This window comes from Oreochromis aureus, linkage group 2 (assembly GCF_013358895.1).
Source record: "Oreochromis aureus strain Israel breed Guangdong linkage group 2, ZZ_aureus, whole genome shotgun sequence".
Taxonomy (NCBI): domain Eukaryota; kingdom Metazoa; phylum Chordata; class Actinopteri; order Cichliformes; family Cichlidae; genus Oreochromis; species Oreochromis aureus.
In genome coordinates this window covers 9,362,345-9,387,725 of record NC_052943.1, presented here as the reverse complement: position 1 = coordinate 9,387,725, position 25,381 = coordinate 9,362,345, and the positions used below count along the sequence as shown (strand labels likewise).

The window sequence follows — 25,381 nt, the reverse complement described above, 5'->3', positions numbered from 1 at the left end:
AAGAGTAGCATATTGTAGCATGTTAGTTTGGTATATAGTGACCTTGTTCTATTTGTAAACCTTGCTTTGCAGCCTGGATTTTTTTTTAATTTTAGGTGAGCCGGACCAGTTAAATTCTCCTTTCTGTCCTTGTGCAGAGGTTTAACGGTACATTTCATCCTGGAGCTATATCAATACAAGAAAATTTTAAGTAAGCTTTTGTTAATTAACAAAAAAAGTACCTTTAAAAAAAAAACAACAACAACAACTTTGAACCCATTGTCAAAAATCAACAAAAACTGAAATTTGCATAGTATACAGTGAAAAAACAGGAACTTCATTTAACTGTTTCACTTTTTGTGTATGAATGGAAGAGGTCTCTAATAGTAGTAAAAGCTGTAAAACCTGTGAAAAAAAATTTATGCCTTTCTTGACATTTTCCAGAGCAGTCCAGTGGACTGGCTTGGAGCCATTGTTGTGCTTAATCTGACCCCCGTGCTCTGGCAGGTCCTGTTAGGCAGAGAGGAAAGAGCAGAGACAAGCCCCTTTCTTAATTTTTCAGATTCTTCTCCTTGCTTCTGAGATTTTGCACAGCAACACTATAAACTGTATTATAGACTGATAAAATAAAATAAAAAATTCTGGTCTCAGATGTAACACTGGTTAAGATGCTTATAAGTAAACTCAAAACTAAGGTCGCCAGCCTGTTGCAGGGCTAACACAGAAAACGACCTCAACAACCTCTGCAATCTGAGTTTGAGCAACAAAAATGAGAACACAGGTACATATTAGGCCCCGGAAGGTTCTTATCTATATCAGATATTAGGACCTCGTGTTCCCTAGCAACCACTTACTTATGGGGTAAAATGACCTATTTGTAGGAACATTATAAAAGCATCATATCATGCTAACAATTTACACCAAGAAACTTTCATCATGCCTGATTGAAGCTGACATCTATGATAATGCTGCCCATCCTCTGACATCATCACACTCCCTAGCAGTAGTAACTCCCTAGTAGTAACCCAACATATGAGTTAAATCTCTGACTAACCAATAGAGCAGCATGCATATGTACTCATATAGTAAATGCACACAATTTTCCATTTTATAGTTGAAGGTAATGCCCATTTTGACCCATGATATAATGGAAATATACCAGTTAACCTAACCCCACAAGCTGTATGTCTGGATTGTGGGAGGAAGACTCACACAGACACAAGGAGAACATGCAAAAACCAGATAGGGCCCAGCCAGATGGTGGATTCAAACCTCTTGCTTTGAGGCAAGAGCAGCACACCGCCGTGCTGCTCAAGCTTTAAAAGGCATTTTAAAAAGCTATTCGCAGCCCTTTCATAAATTTCCTATATATTTACTGTTTTAAAAATATGGCAACAGCACAGGCTAACAAACCATCTGCTCCTGCAGCAGGTCCTCATGATCATTGTTGCTGTGCAGGTTTCTTTTATGACTGAATTTTACGGGCAAGGGAGGTGGATCTTTGTTCTTAGTTTAAGTCAATTTAAATGCACTCACTTCATATTCACTACCTGGGTAACCATTAGAAAGCAGCAACAGAAATTCTTGTTCTCTACTTTTTTCTATCGCTGTGCTGCAGCACAGAAGAGGTCTTGCAGAAGATATACCCATGTACCGAGCGCAAGTTATCACTGAATTTTCATTTTTGATCGATAGACAGTGCTTAGCAGATACATAAAAGACAGTTATGTTGAGAGTGAGGTGAACAGAAACATGATGATAAGCATTTCGATAGACAAAAAAAAGAGGTCAGGCGGAAAAGATGAGGTGGTGTTTAACAGATTGTTTTATTTATTTATTTTTCAAAATTTATCTGACTCTGAAAAATAAAAAGCAAATACTGACTTGATGAGCAAATATTTCAACAGTTTACTATTTTAATACAGCTAAAAATGTGATATCTGTACAAAAAACATACATGTAGAGTTCAGGAGCAATGATTTGGACAGTGTTTTCTAGTATCAGTGTCCAGGACTTTAAACAGTTGATTAAAAATAAACACGGACCTCACATAAAACACTGATTCCAGAAGATATGCACAGACACCTAGCAGTCTGTGGCGACAAACAGTAATAACGAAACTGCATTTCTCTGAACAGAAATGTGCTAGAGGTCAGACGAAATAGATTATATATACACATCACACTGACTTCACAGCAGAAGGCTGGTGGTGAGCTGCAGCATCGAACGTGCACTTTTTGTGTTCCTTCTGAGTTTTATTTTCTTCAAAGTTTAAAGTCTGATCATTTTTGAGCAAAAACAAAACAAAACACCGCAGGGTTTAAACCACGGTGGAGGCAAAATGCATGTCAGTTCTTGCAACAACAGCTAGAGCAACCACAAAAGAGATGAAAATAGAGATAAAAAATAAAAAACAAGAACCTCTGAACTTTATTCAAATAATGTGAAATGTGTGTGTGTGTGAAAAAATAATGTGTGAAAAATAATGTGAGGGACTTCACTTAGTGACACAAGGCTAATGAAGTAAGCCTATGACTGTCAAATGATGTCAGCAAACAGAAAAGGTGTATTTACTTTTTAGTCATAGTAGTTTTTATAGACTGCTGACTGATTTTGGCTCAGAACACACAGTTGTGTAAAATGCTCCAACAGTGCCTAATTTTTATTTATTTACTTATTAATTCATTTAAAATGGTTCTGAATCTTGAAACTTTTCATTGATTTTACATTTGAAATGTTGACCACTCTATTGTGAAACATCTTATCCGTAAAGGTACAACACTCTTAAGTAAATGTGGTTTCACTCGAATGAAGACTTGATCTTGAATGTAGATTTTTTTTTTTTTTTTTATGTTTAAAAAGGTCCACATAACTATGTTTAAGCCATTTTGATGAATCCAAATTTTAGGAATATCTCTGGGAAATGTAAAACAAATGGCTTGACTGCTATAACAACCACACTGCGACACATTAAATTGCACATTAAATGAAATGTATTTCAGTTTTTGTCACTTATCCTGTTTTATGGAAACAAAAAATACACATTAACACATTTACTTGTGAACAAACTAATGTCGCGTAAACGAAGCTGTTCAAATTTTATAGAATCTAAATGTATTTCTTCGTGTTGGTGTAGCAGTTGTTTACTCATTTTTACCACACAAAGCATTGCACTAGTGTCAAAATGACACAAATGCTGAGGATATGATGTAATCAGAAATTTCTGCTCTGGGATTTACATCAGTCTCAGTGAATTTCATCTAGGGTAAACTAAACATAATGTTAATTAAGGTAATTTTCCATTTTAGGACTGAGCAAAGTGTCAGTTTATGACAGTTAGATCACAGTTCAGATGATACCACACAAAATCTCGATTTGTTTGTCGGTAACAATACCTACACAATCAGTAATCCATCCATTTTTTCTTCTTCTCTAGTTCAGGCTCTTGGGGAAACTGAAGTGCATCCCAGCTGTCAAAAGGTAAGAGGTGGGGTACACCGCAGACAGTTCACCAGTGTGTTGCAGAGCTCACATAGAAAGACAACCTCCACAATCTGAGTTTGAGCAACAAAGATGGGAACACAGATATTAAGACCTGAAGTTGTTTTTTTTAAAATCTATATCAGAGATTAGGTTCTCATGTTCCCTAGCTGTGCACCTAAGACCTTATAAAAGCATCATATCATGTTAGCAATTTTCACCAAGAAACTTTCATTATGCCTGATTGAAGCTGACATCTATGATAATGCTGCTCATCCTTTGACATCATCACATTCCCTAGCAAATGTAGTAACCCAATATATGAGTAAAATCTCTGACTAAACAATTGCATGGACATGTACGCATACACTAAATGAATGGAATTTTATATTTTATAATTGAAGGAAATGTCAAATTTGACCCAGGATGTAGTGGGAATCTACAGTACAAATTATAAAAATATACATATATATATATATGTATATATATATTTCTTTATTTAGCATTTAGAATTTATCCACATTACAAAAATACGGAACAAGAGTTCATTGGATAAGGCAAGAGTCTAATCAGGATTGCATATTTTGAAGGAGAAACAAATACATTCTACATATGGACATGAAAAGGTTACTCTCCAAAGTGTTAAGAGTCCTCAAGGCCAAAATATACTTATCCAATAAGGAAGTATCCAGGAAGTATCCAGAAAACACATTATATGCTGCGATGAATGCACTGCTCAAGTGTCCCCTCTCCCCACTGCCTTTCAGCAGCAAACAGGTCGTCAGAGGAGGCCGAGATGATGATTAAGTTGATTAAGCTTAAAGTGCCAACGCACTTTAAGCACAAGCACTTTTTCAGTAACTTATCTTTCTTGTAGAACTGTGCTCCAAATAAAGAACTTTGTGTTGACAAGATTGTTAGTTAATCATTTACAAATGAATATTGTCTGTATGGACAGCAATTTCCCCTCCAAAAAATGTGCACATGTAAAACTGCAGTGTTAAGCGATGGGATGCGGTTGAAAAATTTGTCTAGAGCCCTGGACAAATACAAACACCAAACAGGGCTGACGCCAAGTGGCATGTAAGATAGATCCAGGAGCAGTTTATCTGGACCTGCTTTTATAGCCTGGCCGGCCTATCTCAGTACCCACCATTGACTACTTATTATCCTCCAACACAGTGAGGACATTACTGCACAAAGGGAAATTTATGCACTATTTGCCCAAATATATGTATACAATGTAGCCAGTTCCTTCCATAGATGAAGTGTAAGCTGATACTGGGCAAGCAGATGGTATTATTCAAAGATATAAAGACGTGTGTGTGTGTGTGTGTGTGTGTGTGTGTGTAGTGAATCACTCTACAACAAAATATTTCCTTATACTTTGCACCTGTACTTGTCTCCGTAACATTAAATTCCCGATGTCATTTAATATTAAACTGATGCAGTTGCTGACTGAACCAGTGACGACCGGTTAGCGCATGCGCAAGCAGACCTGACAACAAGCGATTGGTTGTGAGGTTCTGGTAATATGGGCATAGCTTTGGTATTTTAATGCTTCGGATAACGTAGAGTCAAATGAACAAAGGCTTGAAAAGATTTCATTGTTACTATACGTGCACTGTAATTGCATTTCGGCCTTGTCACTATGCCGGTAAGTCCCCACGCATGTTTGCATTTTTGTTTTGTTTGCAAACTGGGTTCCTCCCTTCCTCTGCTGATGTGATGCTAACCGGTTAGCACAGCTAGCCTAGCCGTTGTTGTTGCTGCAGGATACAAAAACCCCCCGTAGACTCTTCTGACGTTGGCTTTTGCTGGTCACCTCAGATTAGGTGTCCTTAAGTGGTGCTTGCCAGCTAGCATTGTCATTTATATTACCAGTCTTAGCGTATTCCTGCATAGCAAAAAAGCTAGCGGCAAATGCAAAGCAGGTAACTCAAGGATAACCTCACCGTTAGCTAGCTTCTACAAATGTTACCCTCAGATTTAGTCCAAACTAATAAGCTAGCTCCACTGAATCGACCTGACAGCTCTGCCCTTATATCTGTGTTCGTGAAATAAACATTATTGCTGCATAGTAGAAATAACTGTCTTTATTGTGGTATTGTGGTACTTCATTTTTCAGAGCCATAAGCTTGAGAAGCAGGAGGTCAGCGATAATGTTAAGGTCGTGGTGAGATGTCGTCCCCTCAACCAGAAAGAGACGACGATGGGCCACAAACAGGCCGTCATAGTGGACGAGATGCGTGGGACCATCACAGTCAACAAGCTGGAGAACCCCCACGAACCTCCGAAGACCTTTACTTTTGACACTGTGTTTGGTCCTGACAGTAAACAGCTGGATGTCTACAATCTCACAGCCCGCCCCATCATTGACTCAGTGTTAGAGGGTTACAATGGTATATTTAATGACTATTCTCATTGCTTTTTCAAATTAGGAAACCATTGCTGTTCTCTTTATTTGATTGTAAACTTTGCATTTTGGCTTCTTTCTTATTTTCCACATGCATTATTTGAAGTAATGATTTTTATTTTCTGCTGTCCATTTCAGGCACAATCTTTGCATATGGACAGACTGGCACAGGAAAAACTTTCACAATGGAGGGTGTGAGAGCGGTGCCAGGGCTCAGAGGGATAATCCCAAATTCCTTTGCTCATATTTTTGGGCACATTGCCAAGGCAGAGGGTGACACAAGGTAAGACCACATAGGGCTGCTCGATTATGGCAAAAATGATAATCACGATTATTTTCACTGAAATTGAGATCTCGATTATTTGACGATATTTATTTAACAATAACAATGTATTGAATAATGGCTTTAAAGATTGTCAAAAAATAATATAAAATAGTGTGCAAATACTGATTACAGTGCAAATGTTTGCAATATAAAAAATAAATGAAAAATGTAAACATCTATGTTTAGTGAACTTCAAAATACTGCACAATATTTGATCCACGTCTGACTCCGTGAACCCATAATGTTTCCACCAATGTTCCCTCAAATTTTTCATGTGTCTGAGCGAACACACAAACTCCCTGAGCGGTCCCTTGGACCACTGTGAGCGACAGCAGACATGTGCACTGTGGTCACACCAGCATCTAATCCATCCAAGTTACATGGTTTATTAAAATAATCAAATTACAGCATTTACATTTATGTTAGACTACTTTAAAATAACTGCTTTAGCCCACTTACAATGAAAATTTAAAAAATCCTGTTCATGACCTGTGTAGTGTGTTAACACTATTGGAAGTAAAAATAACTTGAACTCCAATTTTGAAAACACAACTTTCTTTCTTTTTTTTTCTTTTTTTTCATAAAGCTCTGACTGGAATTATGAGTCTGTGGTCTGGGAGAGAGTCTGTAACTCTCTGTCTGCAAAATACAGTATATAATGACCAATGTTGGGCAATTAATTATATAGTTACTACTTCAAAAAAGTAACTCAGTTTGGCAAACAACAAAGTTTTTTGCAGCTATTTATTTTTTTTAATGCAGCCAAGGCGTTTTTTTTAAATAAACATTTCAAACTATTTACAGAACAATCAGCTGTTCTGCATCAAATCTGATGCCACACAAATTATTTTTGCCACTCCAAAAAATAATTTCTGTCCACTATGAGATAAAGGAGAACAACAGCCTGATACCTGCAGGCCTGACAACAGATGTATCACTCCTGTAACATTCAGCAGTCGCCTCATTGTTCTGACACACACAACAAAACTATTGACTACACTACACACTAACTACACAAGATTTGCGCTAAACGTCTCAAATCTCTCACATCTCAGAACACCGCCGTCACTCCTAAAACTTCCCCCAGTTTCTTAACAACTAGATGCCACGTTGCCACATCATTTTTTGATTGGTCGACATGGTACTTTTTCCGACCAATAGGAAAGGGTGGGGGGTTTTGGTTTTGTTTTTGCTCACAGGTGGAGAGCGCTTTCAAGCGGTTTCCTTATAAAACGCAGTTTTTACCGTTTCTTCCCACAGTAAATATAAACAACGATAGTATTCAGGAAGAAAACCAAACATTGCATATATTTTTATCATAACTCTGGTTTTACGTGGCCCATCAACACAATTTAAAAACTGGTATAAAGTCCACACTTTTTCCATCAATTGTTCCGTCTGTCCTGCTCACATCTCCAATGGTTGTACACGTTGTCATTAATGTGGCTTCACTGCACATCAGTCACACTGCTTTGCTAGCTAAAACACCGGTGTCGGCACATAAGGACGCTGTCATAGCCTGTCAACGACGTTGATTGGCTGCGATATATCTGAATGTGAATCGCATTATTGGCTGGACTATAGGATAAGGTGGCATCGTTCTAATCCCATACAGGAGCAGCCAGTCACTTACTGACTAACACTGCAAAACAGAATTGTTAAAGTTTTAATTTTAATTTCAATTCAGGTTAGATTTTTTTTGTGCGCAACGCAGATTTTCTGTGCGCAGAGACCGTGCCAGCAGTGCGCAATTGCGCACGCGCGCAGCTTAGAGGAACATTGGTTTCCACACCACTGAAGTCGTTTACCTCTCTTTTCAACCAACGACATTCTTTCTTCAGCAGCCATTATCCTCTCCTCTCCAAATAACTTCTGCTTAGCTTTCCGAGCTTCCCTCGGGTCCTCTTAATTGCTGTGACGCGTGTTCGAAACGCAGAGAGGTGCGCTTGATTTGCCACACGGAGCAGCGCGAGAGTAAAGCACGAGGGAGGTGCTAATAATCGGCTCAGTCATTTTTAATGATCGTTGAAAACCCAGATCGTAATCGAGATTAAAATTCGATTAATTGAGCAGCCCTAAGACCACAATCAGTTTCACACAATTGATCCAGTCAGTTGCAGACAACTTGGCAAAGAACAAGTTACATCTTTAGGACTTTTGTTAGTAGCAGCACTGTCACAACAGTGAATAGTTTATTTCCATTCCTTTAGTCTAATCTACGCAAAAGCCTGACACACTGCCCTTTTATTTGATCCATTTATGGTTAGCTGAAGCCTCATTACAAATTGTGGCTGTCAAGAAGCCACGTCAAAGGTGAAATGAGGTTTTTTGTAACTAGCTTCACATAAACTCAGTGTTTGGTGCAGTGTGATGTTTATGCTCAAGTGTTGATGCATGAGTAATGCATGTGTTTAAAAAAAAAAAAAGAAGAAGAAGAAGAAGAAAAAAGCCTGTCGAATGACCCAACAAGAAGGTCATTTCAGAAGAACACGTAAATCTGTTAAATTAAAATGCCATCATCTCATAGTTCTTAAAATTGGTTTATTCAAAAGGACAAAAAAACATAAGATGGCCACTGGCATATAGAGGCACCAAGGCCGTCATTTTGACCCTATAGAAATAAATATAAAGTAACAGTCACGGGATGCTGGGTTGTCCAGCAGCACATATTATTTTCATACATTTTGATGCTGAGGCTGGTTGGTATATTGATGAGTCAATATACAGGGGAGTGTAGTTGGATAAAAGATTAATAATTACTGCAGGGCGGAATGGGTTGTTGAGGTGGGTCAGAGCAGTGAATGTGTGACAGAACGTGTAAAGAACCGGGGGGGTTCCAGAGTGAGGACTATTAATCTGAGTGAAAACTGGGGTTTAGCAATTGATATGGACGTGTGAATGACAGATGCAGATCTCTGTGCAGTTGTGGATGGTGTGATGAACGTTTACTGTTGTACAGTTATTTATTTATTTTTTTCATTTTTATAGCCAACTATGAGGTCAGTTTTATGTCTGTCTCATAGGCTCGAAGGCTCCCTTTATTTATTTTTTTAAAACCATCTTTATTTTAGCATTATAGATACAACATATTATCCAAAATTCATTGTCAGCTTTTCCTTAATGATGTTCTCCTACAATAATGAAATTATTCAGATATGCTAGCTATTGTCTTGTTTGTTGTCATCTTTATTAGTGAATTCTCATATTTATATTATATTTGTTATCTGTAATTATTTTTAAAACTTAAATCCCCAAAATATAGAGACTTAAAAACGTAATTACTTAAAATTAGAAAAGCTTTGACTTTGCTGTTGTCATTATAGGATGGGGTCAAAATCACCACGCTAGCAGTTTTGGTTGTACCATGTTTAACAATTTTTCTTTTTATTTAGCATCAGATGACGTTATACATTTTGATATTTAATCTGAAAACAGTCAAACACCAGAGGTCTGCTAAATTTCTGATATCATTGCTGTTTAAGGGATTTTTCAAAACAATGACATATTTTAGCGTGCAAAAGGGCAAAAGTGATGTGTACTGTAATGTAGAATGTCTGTGCATTAAAGTGACATCTTGCATTGAGACATGCCCCATGTTAAAAGTAATACAAATATCCAACTAGGTTTGACCTAGGAGGATTTTAACTGGAGTTTCACAGAAAAGTGCTGTAGGTGCACATTCAGACTTCAAGCTGAATTGCATGTCTACAAAGGGACTTTGCAATGCTCAGTGACACAGAACTAATCGACAGTATATTGTGTTGTGTGAGACATTGTGTGTTGCTGCTTTGTTTAAATCAGCTTGTGCATATATTAAAAGCAAAAGATATTTGGAAAAAAGCGTTTTAAACAAGTATTTTTATTTCTATGAAATGAATGAAATCATTCCAATAGATAGCATTTTTGCACCAGCAAGGTGATTCCCAAAGAGCTGTTTGCTGAAAACTTGGAAACTGGTATTCCCATAGATGGAATCTGTTACTATGAATGTGTTGCTCATTTAATGTTTTGGTTTTTTTTAATTCAAATTATTTAAAGGCTCCAAACCTGTAAGGACTCTAAACAGAGCTCTTAAAGGTTTTGACCTAAACTGTTACAGGTAAAACATTAACATTTTACAATTTGAAATCTTAGTGAGTGTCTGATTTGCACTTACCTTCCACAGATTTTTAGTTCGTGTTTCATACCTGGAGATTTACAACGAAGAGGTGCGGGATTTGTTGGGAAAGGACCAGATGCAGAGGCTAGAGGTAACACTGCATTTACAATTAGTAACTTTTAGCAAAGCTGTTCGGATAAAGTTGGCATGAAGGACACTATAGTCTTATCCGTATATGACTAGAGTGTATTATTGCATGGTCTGTACCTTGCAATATAAAGTGCCTTGAGGCAACAGTTGTAATTTTTAAATAGAATTGAATTGAACTGAAACCTTCCAGAAGATGGCTAAATTAATTTGATTCTGTTCAGTGTTTTGCTAGTGTAATTCTGACAGCAGCTTCTCAGCATTGTGGTGTTGATTTCTTTTCTTTTATGACAGGTGAAAGAAAGACCAGATGTTGGCGTGTACATAAAAGACCTGTCTGGTTACGTTGTGAACAATGCTGATGATATGGACAGGATCATGACACTGGGCCACAAAAACCGTAAGCAGAACACAGACAGTACTGAAAGTGAAATAGATGCCCACAAAACTAAATGCTGATCTTCATTCCTCCAAACTGAGATATTTATCTCTTGTGATTAAAAACCACACGTCAGAGTAAAAGGCTCTCACCCTACTTGTAGTAAATGGAAAATGGTGACTACTAAAGAGTAAATGGGAAATATGCAAAAATAACATTTTCAAAATTTTAATTTCAGGTTCTGTTTTAATGTTACTGAATCTGTCACCGTAATTATATTGTCTGGTCAAACCCTATTGTGGTATTTTTAGGGTCTGTTGGAGCCACAAACATGAATGAACATAGCTCGCGCTCCCATGCTATCTTCACCATCACCATCGAGTGCAGCGAGAAGGGCGTAGACGGCAACCAGCATGTGCGCATGGGAAAACTTCATCTGGTTGACCTTGCGGTATGTACTCTTGTACTACTAAAGTAAAGGAGATGATATTGATATTGGGTGTATGTACTATATTCTTACAGTCCATGATACACCTCACTGCCATTAATTAAATATAGACTTTCACTCCTTACAGGGCTCAGAAAGACAGGGCAAGACTGGAGCCACAGGTCAGCGTTTAAAGGAAGCAACAAAGATAAATCTATCTCTCTCCACGCTGGGTAATGTCATCTCAGCCCTGGTGGATGGCAAGAGCACTCACGTTCCCTACAGGAACTCAAAACTGACCCGACTACTCCAGGATTCACTTGGTGGAAACTCCAAAACGATGATGGTACTGCTAAATTTGGAAAGCAGTGTGCTGTTGTCTTTGCAAGGATGGAAGGATTTATTATAATTAAAGAAAACTTGAATTCTTGCTGAAACCACAGATGTGTTTTTGAAAAATACTTTGGTTGATCTGTTTTGCTGTAACACCACAAAACAACAACTAACTCCTGACCTAACTAAAAAGCCAACTAAACCTTAAATTGAGGGGGATTTTTAAAGTATTTTAAGTGTTGAATTGAAAGTTTTTGCATTCATTCCTTTAAATGCAATGCTTTAATTCCCTCCAGTGTGCAAATATAGGACCTGCAGACTACAACTATGATGAGACCATCAGTACCCTTCGCTATGCCAATAGGGCTAAAAACATCAAAAACAAAGCCAGGATCAATGAGGATCCTAAAGATGCCCTGCTGCGTCAGTTTCAGAAAGAGATCGAGGAGCTCAAGAAAAAGCTGGAAGAAGGTAAAAAGCCAGAGCTTGAAGAAATCATTGCACTTTTTGATTTGCATATAATTTTTAACGCCACGTCTTTGTGAAATGCCACTTCGTGGCTCATCTAGGTGAAGAGATCTCTGGCTCTGATGGCAGTGCATCAGAGGAGATGGATGAAGGTGACGATGAAGGAGGGGAGGCAGGAGATGGTCGAAGGAGAAGAAGAGGTAAAAACAGTTGTGAATAAGCACACAGATCGTTCAACCTTACATCTGCTTACAGTGATGATCCGCATAGAAGATGTCTTAGGCCTTATCACTGTCATCATTCTATTATGAGTCAGCACTGAGGTTGCTTTGATGTTGCTTGAATGTTCACAGTCTTCCTTAAACATAAAACCTCTTAGTTTCCCTGGTATTCTCACCTTCTTAAAAAGTAGGTGTTAAATACTCATGAATTCGGTATGTGTTGCAGTGCTGGATGTTTTCTTGATGCTTTGTTCTATTTTTTTTTTTTTTTTTTTCTCCAAATTGATGTGTGTGCATATTTTTCAGTTGGGACTTTTCTACTTGAAATAGTATTAAGCTATTCGAAATTAATAGCAGCCAAACTGTCTGGATGCTGTGTTTGTTTATATGCGTATGTGCACATTACAGAGCTGCAGTTGATATACCCGCAAACTGCAAAACAAATGCTGCTAGACCTTATCTCTCACTCTTTATTTCTCATTGTGGGCTTTGTTGGGTATAGTACTTCCTCTTTTCCTTTACAGACACCAGCAACAACATCAGTTCAAATTTTGACTGCACCTCCACAGTGCCACTGTCCACTGAGGACAAACCTCAGAATAGTGAGTTAGAGCAGCACTCTGCTCACCAACCCACCTGCCTACAAATTTAAGCCCTTTTCACACATGAGACAGATACATTTGCTGCATTTTTGCAGTTTATGCCGTGCACTTTTACGCTTTATTGGCTGTTTTCATGAATACTAGACGCAGTTCTTTGACAAGTCTTGTTCCCATTTTAGTTTCCCTGAACAATGTAACCTTTTTAGACAGATGCTGCTAAGCAGTTTCACTGTAAAGTAAATATGATCTGTAATTATATAGTCTACATTTCAAAGTTTTTCAAAGTTTTTTGCCCTCCGTATTTCCTTATTAGCTTGTTGCAACTCTTCGAATGGCGATTAAGATTAAAATAAAGAATAAACAATAGCTTGTACGCTGTTTATAGTTTTTCTTTTTATGCTCTGTAAACGAGCATGAATGAAAGCTGAATACCAACCTGTCATGTGTAATAAAGACATTTTTTTTCTTCATGCCGTGGATGTAGGTGGTTTTCTTTAGGGGATTTCCTGAGGCCTCGATGTCCCGTCAATGACTCAAGTAATTTGCTGCATTTCCTCTTTAGTGGTCAGCTTACCTAGTTACCTGTTACTATTTTTCACTGTGGTTAATGCAGTTGTCTGGGTTCTGAAGAGTTTCTCAGTTTCTATCAATTTTCACAATTTTTAGTGGAAATTAATATATATTTTTTAATGTCCTCTTTGTGTGTTAAAATCCTTGATCAGTTGATGTAATGGAGAAAGCCTTAAACCTATATTTTTTCCTTTGTTATTATATTTACAATTAGCATCAGGATTGCATTGCTGGATTACAAGGAAGGATGCAATTTTTTGGGGGTGTTGATCCTAGTTTGGTAATTCTACATGGTGTTTGTGGATTACAGGACATGTGTGAAAAGGGGCTTTGTACTATCCTTGACACACTGCCACTCCTGTAGGCTCACAACATAATCCCGCTTCCCGACTGCTCCACACACCTTCATTGTCATCTCCCAGGCCTTGTTAGAGTTTCCATAAAACTGATTGTAAGTTTGTCCGTTGAATGAAGGTGCTCGTGCTGCAGATTCCTGAATCCACTCAGTCCATTAATTTGGGGTATCTGCCCAGCTGGACAACTCTTTGTGAAAGGTTGATGTTATCTGAAGAATATTTTCTATTATTCTTCTTTACACATGACCTGAATGATCAGTTTTTGTGCATGACAGTGCAATATCCTCACTTTGTACCTGCTCAAATTGTGATTTCCTTAAGACCTAATTCACCCACATTATGTTTCATTATGTTTTTTTTTCTTTCATGTGTGTCTTATGACTGGCATCACTAAAAGATGCCTCTCATCTCATCAGCATTTTGTCTTCCACCCACTCCTCCATGTCCTGTATTTTTTTTTGTTTCAATTTATAGAGATGTAAGTCTTTCAGAATCACTCTGTAATGTGTTGCTCTTTCTCTTTCTCCTTCTTCTGGTGCAAATGATGCCTGTCTGACTTGCTATACACCTCTTAATTCAAGAAGAAAGAGGTTGGTGTAAGAGTCTACATGGTCAAACTGTCCTTTAGAAACAATGTTTTTTGCTCACTTAAAATGATCAAGATGGCCGACGCGTGCTTTAGTAGCTTTTCACTAACTGATTGGATAACTGCTGATTGTATAAGCACTGCTAGCATTTTTCTGTTTGTCCATTGTCTGACTGCCACCCTTAATACTTACTCTTTTCATAAGCACCATGATATCATCCTCACATTTCTTATAGTTTCCCTTATTTATAGGTTTTGCATATACTAACAGTGATTATTTAATACTGTGCACTAGCAAGCTAGAAACATATGCACCTGGATCCTACTAGCGTTCCCTTGTAAGGACTCATTCAGAAGACCCACAGGTTTGCTCAGAAACTGCACAGATTAAATAATACTAATGCTGATTGTTAAAGAGGAATTAATCTGCCTTTAAATGATTCAATACCTATACAGCGACAAGTGCATGTTAAACAACCACTAAGGCTCTTTGCTGTCCTATGTGCGTCTGTTCAGGAAGGAAGAAGGTTTCCCCAGACAAGATGGTGGAGATGCAGGCAAAGATTGAAGAGGAAAGAAAGGCTTTGGAGGCCAAGCTAGACATGGAGGAGGAGGAGAGGAACAAGGCAAGAGCAGAGCTTGAGAAGAGGGAGAAGGACCTTCTTAAAGCCCAGTGAGTCAATAAAGAGAAAACAAATTCTATTTTTGATTAAAAATCATTTGTGGTATTTGCTCATTTTGGTAATTGGTGGGCCTTTCAAAATGTCAGGCAGGAGCATCACCTCCTGCTAGAGAAATTATCGGCTTTAGAAAAGAAGGTGATTGTGGGTGGGGTGGACCTCTTGGCCAAAGCTGAGGAGCAGGAGAAGCTTTTGGAGGAGTCCAACAATGAACTCGAAGAGCGTCGCAAGAGAGCAGAGCAGCTGCGGAAGGAACTGGAGGAAAAAGAGGTAAGGATAAATAACGTCATTGAATCCACGCATTATCTCATCCTTTTCTAAAGTTGGCAGCTGATTGTCACTTAAATTATTGAGTCACGCTGTTGACGGTAATGTCACAATAATGAATCAGCATTAACACTTGGGAAATTCTTCTTTACCTGTTGTACCACATTGTAACCAAAATAAAGCAACAAATACATTTGAAAATTAAACCTGTAACCCATATCTGTCAGTTACCCTGGAGAGAATATCTCATGTATGTTTGTTTGCTTGCTGACCAGTGGTTTAAAAAAAACCCCAGCTAAATTAATAGTTTTACCATTTGTTTTTTTGTTTGTTTTTGGGCAACATTTTGCTTCAAAAAACTGCGACGCTTTTGCCACTCATAGTTAACCATTATCCTGTCGTGCTTTACTGAGATGACAGGATATGCTGACAGTTACATTGCTTGTTTTTTAGAGAAATTATTGCATCACTGTGGTTGGAAATATGGTTAGAAGTTAATACTACACACTTTGATGTGCAAATTGATTATGATTGGTGTTCAGATAAAAGTTAGCAAAACTCATGTCCTTTTAGTTTAATGTCTGATTTAAAGATGTTTGAAAGCTTCTTTTTTTTTTTTTAATTAAAAGTGATATTTTGATTTTTTGCTGTTTATTTGTGGCTGTTCCTGCTTGCAGCTCGATGGTATAATGTCCTTTACCATACACACAAAATATATATATTTTTGTAAGCCCAAACAAAAGCTTGCAAAAGTACCTCAATTGTGCATAATCACTGAACCTCATCCCTCTTAAAACAGCAAGAACGTTTGGATATAGAAGAGAAGTATACTAGCCTGCAGGAAGAGGCTCAAGGAAAGACCAAGAAGCTGAAGAAAGTATGGACCATGCTGATGGCTGCCAAATCTGAAGTAAGCTTAACAAAAGGGTTGCACCATAAATGATCATTATTCTTTGAATTGTTCCCTGTCGGGACAGCAGGGCGACCATTATGAGACACTAAAGTATTGCTGTTATTGTGTATGCGTCATGTATATTCAGATTTAATCAAATAGTTCTTTGTGGCTAGATGTATTATCAGTTTAGCAGAAACTGATCTGCTACAATTGTTGTTTTTTTCATTGGTTAGATGGCAGATCTGCAGCAAGAGCATCACCGAGAAATCGAGGGCCTCCTCGAGAATATCCGCCAGCTGAGCCGAGAACTCCGGCTCCAGATGCTCATCATAGACAACTTTATTCCCCAGGAATACCAGGTGTGTGTGTGTGCGTGCATGCGCATGTGTGGGCTTTTAAGAGAAGTCCAGATAACGCAATCACAGTAGAAGTACTGTAATATTACGCATCTTTTTAGTTACAAGGCTAATCTGATACTTGTATTTACCTGTTATTTAAACATACACACATTAAGCGTACATCATCTAAATCTGACATGAATTGAGTGGGGTTGTTTTTATATTGTTGTTGGCTTTATTCATTATAGTTCTACTTCTTCTGCTTCCTCTACATCATTTGTTATAGAGACACAGTTCAAACACTTTGTGCATGTGTTTTACTCTTTTTGAATTATTTAATAATTTTTAATTAATAATTTGTTTTGAAAATCTGCCCTTACTCAAAGAAATGGTAGGTCTGAATTGGACTAATTAACTGTCAGATGTTAGAATCAAAACAATTGTCTTTAACCTGCGCACAGTTTTCAATCTTTAGGCATGAATTTTTATCTTGGAGGCTGAGTGTCCCCACCTTTTACTTACAGGAATTAACCAGCATGCTTGAAAATGTCAGTTTTGATAATAATAGCTGCAAATTATTTATTTAAAGTTATCAAGATGCTCCGATTGTGAGATTTTCAAAATAAAAGCCATTAAGTCAGAAAAAATGAAGGATATGCTTAGAAATATCTAATTTTCTAAATAAAAGCCCATTGTTAGTCTAGCATTTATTTATATAAAATGTTAGAATTTCAAGTAAAATCTTTCCATATTTTTTTTCCAATGTTTTTAACAATGATAAAAAAACGTGTCTCACAGTAGCAACAAACCCCTCAGTTTTTTTTTTCCAGAAATTCCACATATTTGATCGAAATAATGAAAGTTCTGATTATTACTGAACTTTTGTAAATCTTTAATCCTGATATGGTATTAACAATTAGTAATGGGAAATAGAGCAGGGCGATAGGCCAAAAATATTTATCATGATATATATTTGAAAATTTGTGATAACGATATAACTGACGATATAATTGATGTGAGACAAAATACAACTCCACAACTTTACTAGCGCAAAAAAACCCCCATCCATTTATTTTCACTTAAACAAGCAGCTGTTTTTTTTTATATGCATTAAAGCTATATAAAAATTTAACAGTGCAAATGCAAATTCCTTGCTGAAAGTTTAACCAAAAGGCATTTCCAGTGGAAATGGGCTGACATATCCTGAGCACATAACCATGTATAATATCCGCTTAAGTTAAAAAGAGGTGCTTTGCAACATTAAATTGCAGTGTGCCAAATAAAAGAGTCAAATACGTATTTTTCAGACCTCAAGGTGCATGGGATTATAAGGCACATTAAGCGAAACAAAGCAGTCAAATAAATCAAACTTTATTCAGCTCATTCTTCTTGCTTCCTCCACTTCTGTACCATTGATTCATTAATGCTGTAGTCTATCACAGCTGCTCTATTCCTGTGTTGTTGCAGTATATTAATGACTAACCTCATATTGTGGATGGATTATCTCAGTTGTTCTCCTGACTGAAGTTTGGTCCGTTTACAGCATCCTGCCATGCGATTACATTTGTCTCTAACCATCAGGAACCTTCATGTTAACTTTTATCGAGTGGAAAAGTGTTAGCTTTCATCCTGCAGCTTCACTGTTTATGTTATGCTAACATAGCTGTGTCGCTAGCGATCACGTAGCACAACATTATATACCAGCTAGCCCAACTTCAGTAACCCTACAAACGTCACTGCTGTTTAGTTTCCTGTCTTCATGTATGTTGGAAGTGATAGCAGAGCTGTACGTTTGAATTTTTTCAGAAATCTCTCAGTCAGAACATGCTATATCATGCTTAGGTAACTAGCAAAACTAGTGAGCTAACTTCCGCTAACTTCCTGCTAACTTCTAACTCCGTTAAATGTAAGCCTGGATGTTAAACTTCATAGTTACACCTGGTAAAGCAGCAATGCTGATCGTTTTATTAAAGATGAAAGAATTTAGACAGTTTTTAACTCTCAGTGATGCTGCAGTGTTCATTTGACTTTGGGACCTGAAGAGAACGGAGTTTAGGACCCAGATTACTCCCAGATTTACGAGCAGCTTAGTCCGACAAATACGGCAATAACGACGGCCCGCTTGCATGTTCTACAAAAAAATGTGCTTTGTTGTGTATCTGACGGACAAACACCAAACCAGTTCCACATAACTGAAGTGGCACCATTTTTACAAACCAATTCTGGTTCATCCGTTTCACTCAACAATCCGCTTTCTCCCTTCTCATTCTCCGTTGCCGCTGTGCTTTTTGGCCATGTGCGTATGAAAACAAAAGCACTGCGCACGCGCGTTTTACCCATATTCTATCGTGATATTTCATTTTCTTATCGTTGTCTAACATTGTACCGGTATTACCGTGAACGGTATAATATGGCCCAGCCCTAATGGGAAATGGTATTTGTAGGAAGATGCCAGTTGTAATGACATGCCACTGACAGTAATAGTAGCATTTTCCTAAAGATCCGTGGCTTTGTTAATAAGAGCGAGGTTTTGTTACTGCTGGACCTTTATGAATTTTGCCAACCAGCAACAGAGTGGTTGTTTGACTAGTGCTGGGCGATATGACGATATATATATCGTGTGGACGACAGAAAAGTTTCTATCGTGCCATTTGTGTTCTATCTTTTCTATCGTTTCTAACCCTAATTTTATAAATTATTATATAAAATATATCATTAACCCTTTACAACCGGTCGGAGCAGGCACACTCCGTATTGCCTAACTATTTTTAAATCCCTGTAGAACTGGAACCACGTAAGGTAGCGCAATAATTTTTTTTGTATATGAAACCGTAGGAGTTGTACTTACATCTTATTCCATTAGCTTGCCCGAGGTCACGGTTTCCTTCCACATATAGCTTTGCAAAAATTGCATAAAAAGCACTTCCAGCAACAAAAACATAATATTCCAGACTTGCAGCAACAAAAACATAATATTCCAGAAACACGCTTTGCCAATCCGATCAGCTGTTCATAACACTTCCTACGTTGGAATATAAGTCAGCGTGAACTATCGCATGTCCGCCATTACCTGTCCGAAACCGGAAGTGACGTCATTTTCGTGGAAAATGTAGTTTTTTACTTTCAAAGCCTATGTTGGTGTTTTTAAAAGTCATGTTTGACTTTATGCTTTTCTGTATCGTTTCAGGGATGCTTAGAAGTCAAATTACACTGTTGGAAATAGTTTATTTTGATGCACATGCTGTTTTTTTGCAAATTTACATTATAATATTTATTTTCATTTTTCCTGTAGTATATAAAAATTAGTGTATCTCAAAAATAAAGACACTATGAAGACACTCAAAATAAATTTCTCGTGGTTGGAAACTATTTTGTGCAACTTTCTTGTATTCACAGTTTTGAGGGATAAGCCTCTTAAATTTCTCTAACTAGAAATATATGTAAAAAACAAAACAAAAACGATTTTCAATTTTTTTGTAGTTTATTGCACTTTTTTGCAATTTATGTAGTTACTATGGACTTAATGCATACATATTATTAAAATTTGGGCTATAACGGTTGTATTGATGTATAGCAACTTAAAATGCTCCCACAAATGGCACTACAGCATGTAAAATGTAAAGATAAGCTCTGGCGGACTTGGTCTCATGGTAGGTCTTAAAGAGTTAAATAGCCTGTGGCAAATATATTAGTGTTGTCTTCTCACTATACATACTCTTAACTTCATGCAAGAGAAAAATAAAGTATAAAAAAATGATATTTTTCACAAAGAAACTCCGTCTTGTGGTTTTACGACATGGTGCTGCTTTACGTGCACCCGGATTTGCGACATGCTTTACGGTAACTCAAAACAAAGACTGCACCCTCTCCACTTGCTGTTTACAGACTGCATACTTTCCAGATGACCACAGGTCAGGTGGTATATCGTGATATATATCGTTATCGTGATATAAAATAATTCATATCGTGATAAATACTTTTTCCATATCGCCCAACACTAGTTGTGACCAAATAATTATTTTTCACATCTACAAACATACATTTTAATTTTGTTTCATATATTCTAGGAAATTAAAAGAAGAGCATCCAAGCAAGATGTCGTAGAGTAGACCGCAAACAGAGTAACGCAGGGTCAGATTTAATCAGCTTTACTTTGGCCAACACACATCCATAGGAGAAGAAGCTATTAAAGTTTATCTACTAATTTAAAACAGGATGTTTGCGTAGTACGATGTTGTTAGAAAGCTATGCTGTTGAAGTGCTGAATGAGATGTTGTGACAGATATACAAGCCAAATTTGTTTTTACCAAAGTACCTAAAAGACATAGATTGTGTGATAGTGCTCTTCACAGTATGTGTGCGCACATCAGCCGGAACACATAAAGCTGCGTTTGTAATTTGACAAACAAATAATTTCTGTAGGTTTGCCTCTGTACACCACAACAGTGAATTTTCAAACAGTCAATATGTGATTGAAGCGCAGACTTTGAGCTTGAATTGGAGGGGTTTATGAAAATGCGGCAGACCAATTAACGTCACAGACCAGGATCGTCAAGTGCTGAAAGGGCACGGCACGCTCTGATGACCCAGTAACTGCAGAGCTCCAAGCCTCCTCTGCCAGTAATAACATCACAGAAATTATAATGTGCCTCTAGCTATATGGCATGGGTTTCCATGGGCGAGCAGCTCTAGTAGGTGTTGTGTGTAGGTGAAGAAGTATTTTGTCCAAGTCGTGTATCTGTGCACAGTAGATATGAAAAGAGATATCAGATTTCAAAAGTGGTTTAAGTACAATTCAAAATCTAGTAGACATACATGCATTTAAACTGGAAAAGCTGCTTCTTTCTTTACTCAAACATTAGTAATACACTTCCTGTACGATGGCCTTTTTACATGGGAAGCAACATCTACTAGCATTAAACATATTTTCATTGAGAAGCAGACAAACAGGAAGGTTGCATGGCCTTCCAAGTAGCCTACAAAACTGTCAGCTGACCAGTTTTTCTTTGACAAGCAGAAAGAAATGTTACTTTTGCTGTTTTCTCACCATGCAACATATCTCATCTTCAACTTCCAGATAGTACTTCTGATAATCTCTCATGTTTTGCTTGTAGGAGATGATAGAGAACTATGTGCACTGGAATGAGGACATTGGAGAGTGGCAGCTGGTGAGCTCACTTTGCACAGCTAATTCACACACTGGTGTACAGTCTGATCAGCATCTGTTTAAAGAGTTGCACTCCTTCTTTCTGGTGATTTGTATGTGTCTTTTAGAAATGTGTGGCTTACACTGGCAACAACATGAGAAAACAGACCCCTGCTCCAGACAAAAAAGAAAAAGATGTGAGTTGTGGAAAGTTGTTTTTATGTAATCATTGATGTTGTGGATTTTTTTTTTCTTTTCTTCTCTTTACATTGTAATTCTGACCTCTTTTCCTTTCTCCTTGTCACTGTAGCCATTTGAGGTGGATCTGTCTCATGTGTATCTAGCCTACACAGAGGAGAGTATGCGGCAGTCACTGATGAAACTAGAGAGGCCCAGGACCTCTAAAAGTAGCAAGAGTGGCCGTACCAAGACTGGGCGAAGGTAGAGAGCTTTCTACACAAATCAGTACCTTGTGTTTTACCTGTGTAATTTACACACATTTTCCTCGACCATCTACATTTGTCATAGCAATATGTAATACACTTCTGTTAACCTCTTAGTTAACAAATATGAATCTTTGCTTTTTGGTACTTACATGTGATTTAACCCAGTTTGGTTTGCATGGGTTGGACTGCATCCTGTCGGCAAGATGAATGACCGAAATGTTAAAAAAGGAAGGAAAAAAAACTTCCACAATAATTTTTTTAACAGGCCAGCTAATAGCTACCATTAACCAACAAAACCAAAATTTAAACTTGCACCTCTTTCTAATGTTGGCCTCTTATTCCCTTAGTGGTGAAGTTGGATCAGATTATTGCTCCTGGCTGACTGTTGCAATCGCGTTCCTGTGCTTGCTTATCATGGAGAGAGATGGTTGATTTCTACTTAATTTTTCTGTTACCCCAGCTGCAGTTATCACAGAGGAAGATCTTCCTCACGTAGTTACACTGAGGCAGAGTTAAAGTACTAATCAGGTCAAAATGATTGTTTTTTTTCTTTGAGTGTAAGCTTAGATGCAAAAACAGATGAAGTGTAAATGCAATCTTTAGATGCAGGGTTCAGAATAATTTGTTAAACCGTGAGCTGGTTATCTCCATGTGTACTTGTAGGTTAAAAAAAAAAAGCTAGATCAGTGACATTTCTACTCATATTTTATCTTTTTATTTGTTCTTGAGTTCGACTGCATGAATATGAAGTACATGCAGTCCAAGTGAAGAACAGGGTGATCAATTTAAATATAGCGTTGAGTTCCTGAATATCGTTTTGGAACTCAAACGTTTAGCAACTCTTCATAATTAGTGTATTTATAGCAGCTTGATATGAGCTGTAAGCATGATGGTATTAGTCAATATCACGATATGCTGCTTTTCTGAGAACTGAGCAGGCTGAAAAGCTCCTTGAAATGCTTGATAACGTTTATCACACACCCATCTCCGCACAGGAAAAGATCTGCAAAGCCAGACGCTGTGATCGAATCCCTTCTGCAGTGATGACAGCACAGAGGAGAGCCCAAGTTCACTGCAACACTCATGTTACCTGAAAGACGCTGTTGGTCCAGTTTATGACCAAACACTATCTAAAAGATTATCTGCATACTTTAAATAACTCATACAGTTTTACATGTAAAGGAGTTGCACCTGTGATAGGTCTTTAGACTTCTTGGCCTGGAGGACCTGTTATATGTATTGTGGTATTTTTATGTTGCTTTGGGACATATTTCAGCTGCACCATAACCATAAAAACACACATTTCTCTTTTGAAAATGTCTTAAAAATCCTGACAGAAGCTGACAGAAACAGAGCTGTGAGCTTCTAAACTGATTTCCTGCGATGTGACCAACTGATTTGTGTTAAATGGCCCGTGCGGATATTAATGTGTTATGATTAATTTCTGATTGCGTGTGCAATTTCACAGAAATCATTTGGGTAAAAGGTTAAAGTATTTAAATAATTATATACATGAAAATTTTGCTTTATACTCGTTCCTGTAGGTGAGGAGCATGCATGTCAGTCAACTCTTACTGCTATTAGCTAAAATAGGAAAGTCATCTTTTTATTGTCAGATGTCAGGACACTGTGTTATATTATTATAACAAGATACTACATGCATATGGTATGCCTTAGTATAATGCACTAGTAGGATTTTTTGTGAAGATGATTTCATTTCATGGTGTTTTATAGCAGAGGCAAAAGGCTTTTATTTTGTATCATACTGTATTATCATCCTGTCAACTGTTTACAAACTTGCTAAACCACTGTTTGTTTGTTTTTTATTTATTAAATTATTCCACGTTTTATCTCACATTCTGGTTGCTCTTTGTGTTCCAGAATTAAAATGTTAGAAACTAGAAGAGATTATCATGATTACAACACCACACCAGAAACAGCTCAGCTGGCTTTCAGAATGAGTTTCTAAACTGACCTAATTGATGTCATATTTGTTTTTTCTTGCTCTTTTGCATAAAACGACTTTTTACTGAACAGTTTTACCCACAAATGCTTTCAGGGTGTGATTGACCAAGGATCCCCACCGCCACCTGCTCTTTTGATCTCTCTGTGGGACAAACCAAAACACAGGTGGAAGTGATCTTGATCCCTCTTTTCATGATGGCACCACACATGAAAGATGATCAGACATGTTAAACACGTCTGATCATCTGCATCAGCATTCCCAGCCCAATGGTCCAACGATAACTTCATTTGTGAGACTTTTTTTGTATTCTTTGTGCAGGCTGTGATCAGCTGATCTGTTCTGTTGTCAGCCTTGAGGTTTACTGCTCTTTGTGGATTTAACCGTCTGAATTCAGGTAGATATGAGCAAGCATTACATGTGCTGTCACAGCTCCTTACCAGCTCACAGACAGTATCAAAGGTACAGTTTTATGAGTAAAACTACATGCCCCATTTCAGAAGGCAAAAAGGTTTGCTCCTACACCTAACAATGAGCAGCTATCTTATTAAAAATAGGAGAATTTGTTTTAAATTAGACTTAAGTGTTTCAGCCTTTCAGCTTTATCTGTTTCCTTGTAAAAATAAATCATATTTATTCACATTATTTTCACATCATATTTATAGATGGTTGTCAGTGCACTTCCAGTGGTGTCCGCCCCACAGTTCAAGAACCACTGATCTAATCAAAAAGTGATCTTAAACACCACATCCTGTTCTACACTAGTCCAATATAGTACTGATACTACACTAAATTTCCACGTATTTTAATACCATTCACATACCATATTTGAATGGCACAAAATGACAGTGATTCAATTTTTTAGGTCATTTCTTAATATGAAATAACTTCAGGGACACATCATGTACAGATCCACTGTCTAATTTAAAAATCTGGATATCACCGGGCAAAACGGGGATGAAAGGGATAAAAGGATGTGCACAGGGTGGAAGTAGAAGCTGGGGATGACATTGCTTTTGAATTTGATGGAGGAATTATCTCCACGCCGTCAGCTGGAAGCAACGCCAGGCTTCAGCACAGAAGAAATGAACTCGCCAAAGAGCATTTTGTATGTAACAGCAGATTTCAACATTCAGTCACTAGCTGAAGGTTCCGGCTCGTCCCAGTTTAACCTCGATCTACATTGCAGCCATGCAGCACGGCTGCTGTATGACATCCTGCTGGAAACCACAGAGGCAGGCATCATTCACTGCATCAA

The 25,381-nt window shown here is 37.6% G+C and overlaps 1 protein-coding gene across 5 annotated transcripts; it reads left to right on the top strand.

Moving 5' to 3' along the window:
* Positions 1 to 4,939: 4,939 nt before the first annotated feature.
* kif3a (kinesin family member 3A) lies at positions 4,940 to 24,015 on the top strand. Of its 5 annotated transcripts, none has more exons than XM_039616997.1 (19): positions 4,940 to 5,116; positions 5,588 to 5,861; positions 6,014 to 6,158; positions 10,366 to 10,450; positions 10,741 to 10,846; positions 11,137 to 11,276; positions 11,401 to 11,598; positions 11,882 to 12,056; positions 12,155 to 12,253; positions 12,799 to 12,876; positions 14,387 to 14,392; positions 14,905 to 15,061; positions 15,158 to 15,338; positions 16,135 to 16,245; positions 16,464 to 16,589; positions 21,683 to 21,736; positions 21,843 to 21,911; positions 22,025 to 22,155; positions 23,156 to 24,015. In XM_039616997.1, exons 1-19 carry the CDS (start codon positions 5,111 to 5,113, stop codon positions 23,202 to 23,204), a joined length of 2,190 nt encoding a protein of 729 aa, XP_039472931.1. In that variant the 5' UTR covers positions 4,940 to 5,110; the 3' UTR covers positions 23,205 to 24,015. The 5 variants fall into 5 exon arrangements, with proteins under 5 accessions (XP_039472931.1, XP_031601062.1, XP_031601063.1 ...); XM_031745202.2 differs by having other exon boundaries at positions 14,384 to 14,392; XM_031745203.2 differs by lacking the exon at positions 12,799 to 12,876 and having other exon boundaries at positions 14,384 to 14,392.
* Positions 24,016 to 25,381: the final 1,366 nt, after the last annotated feature.

Coding starts and splice junctions, on each gene's coding strand:
- kif3a (XM_031745202.2), top strand. Junction 5,862..6,013: donor AGTGTTAGAGGGTTACAATG/GTATATTTAATG, acceptor TGTCCATTTCAG/GCACAATCTTTGCATATGGA. Junction 10,451..10,740: donor ACCAGATGCAGAGGCTAGAG/GTAACACTGCAT, acceptor CTTTTATGACAG/GTGAAAGAAAGACCAGATGT.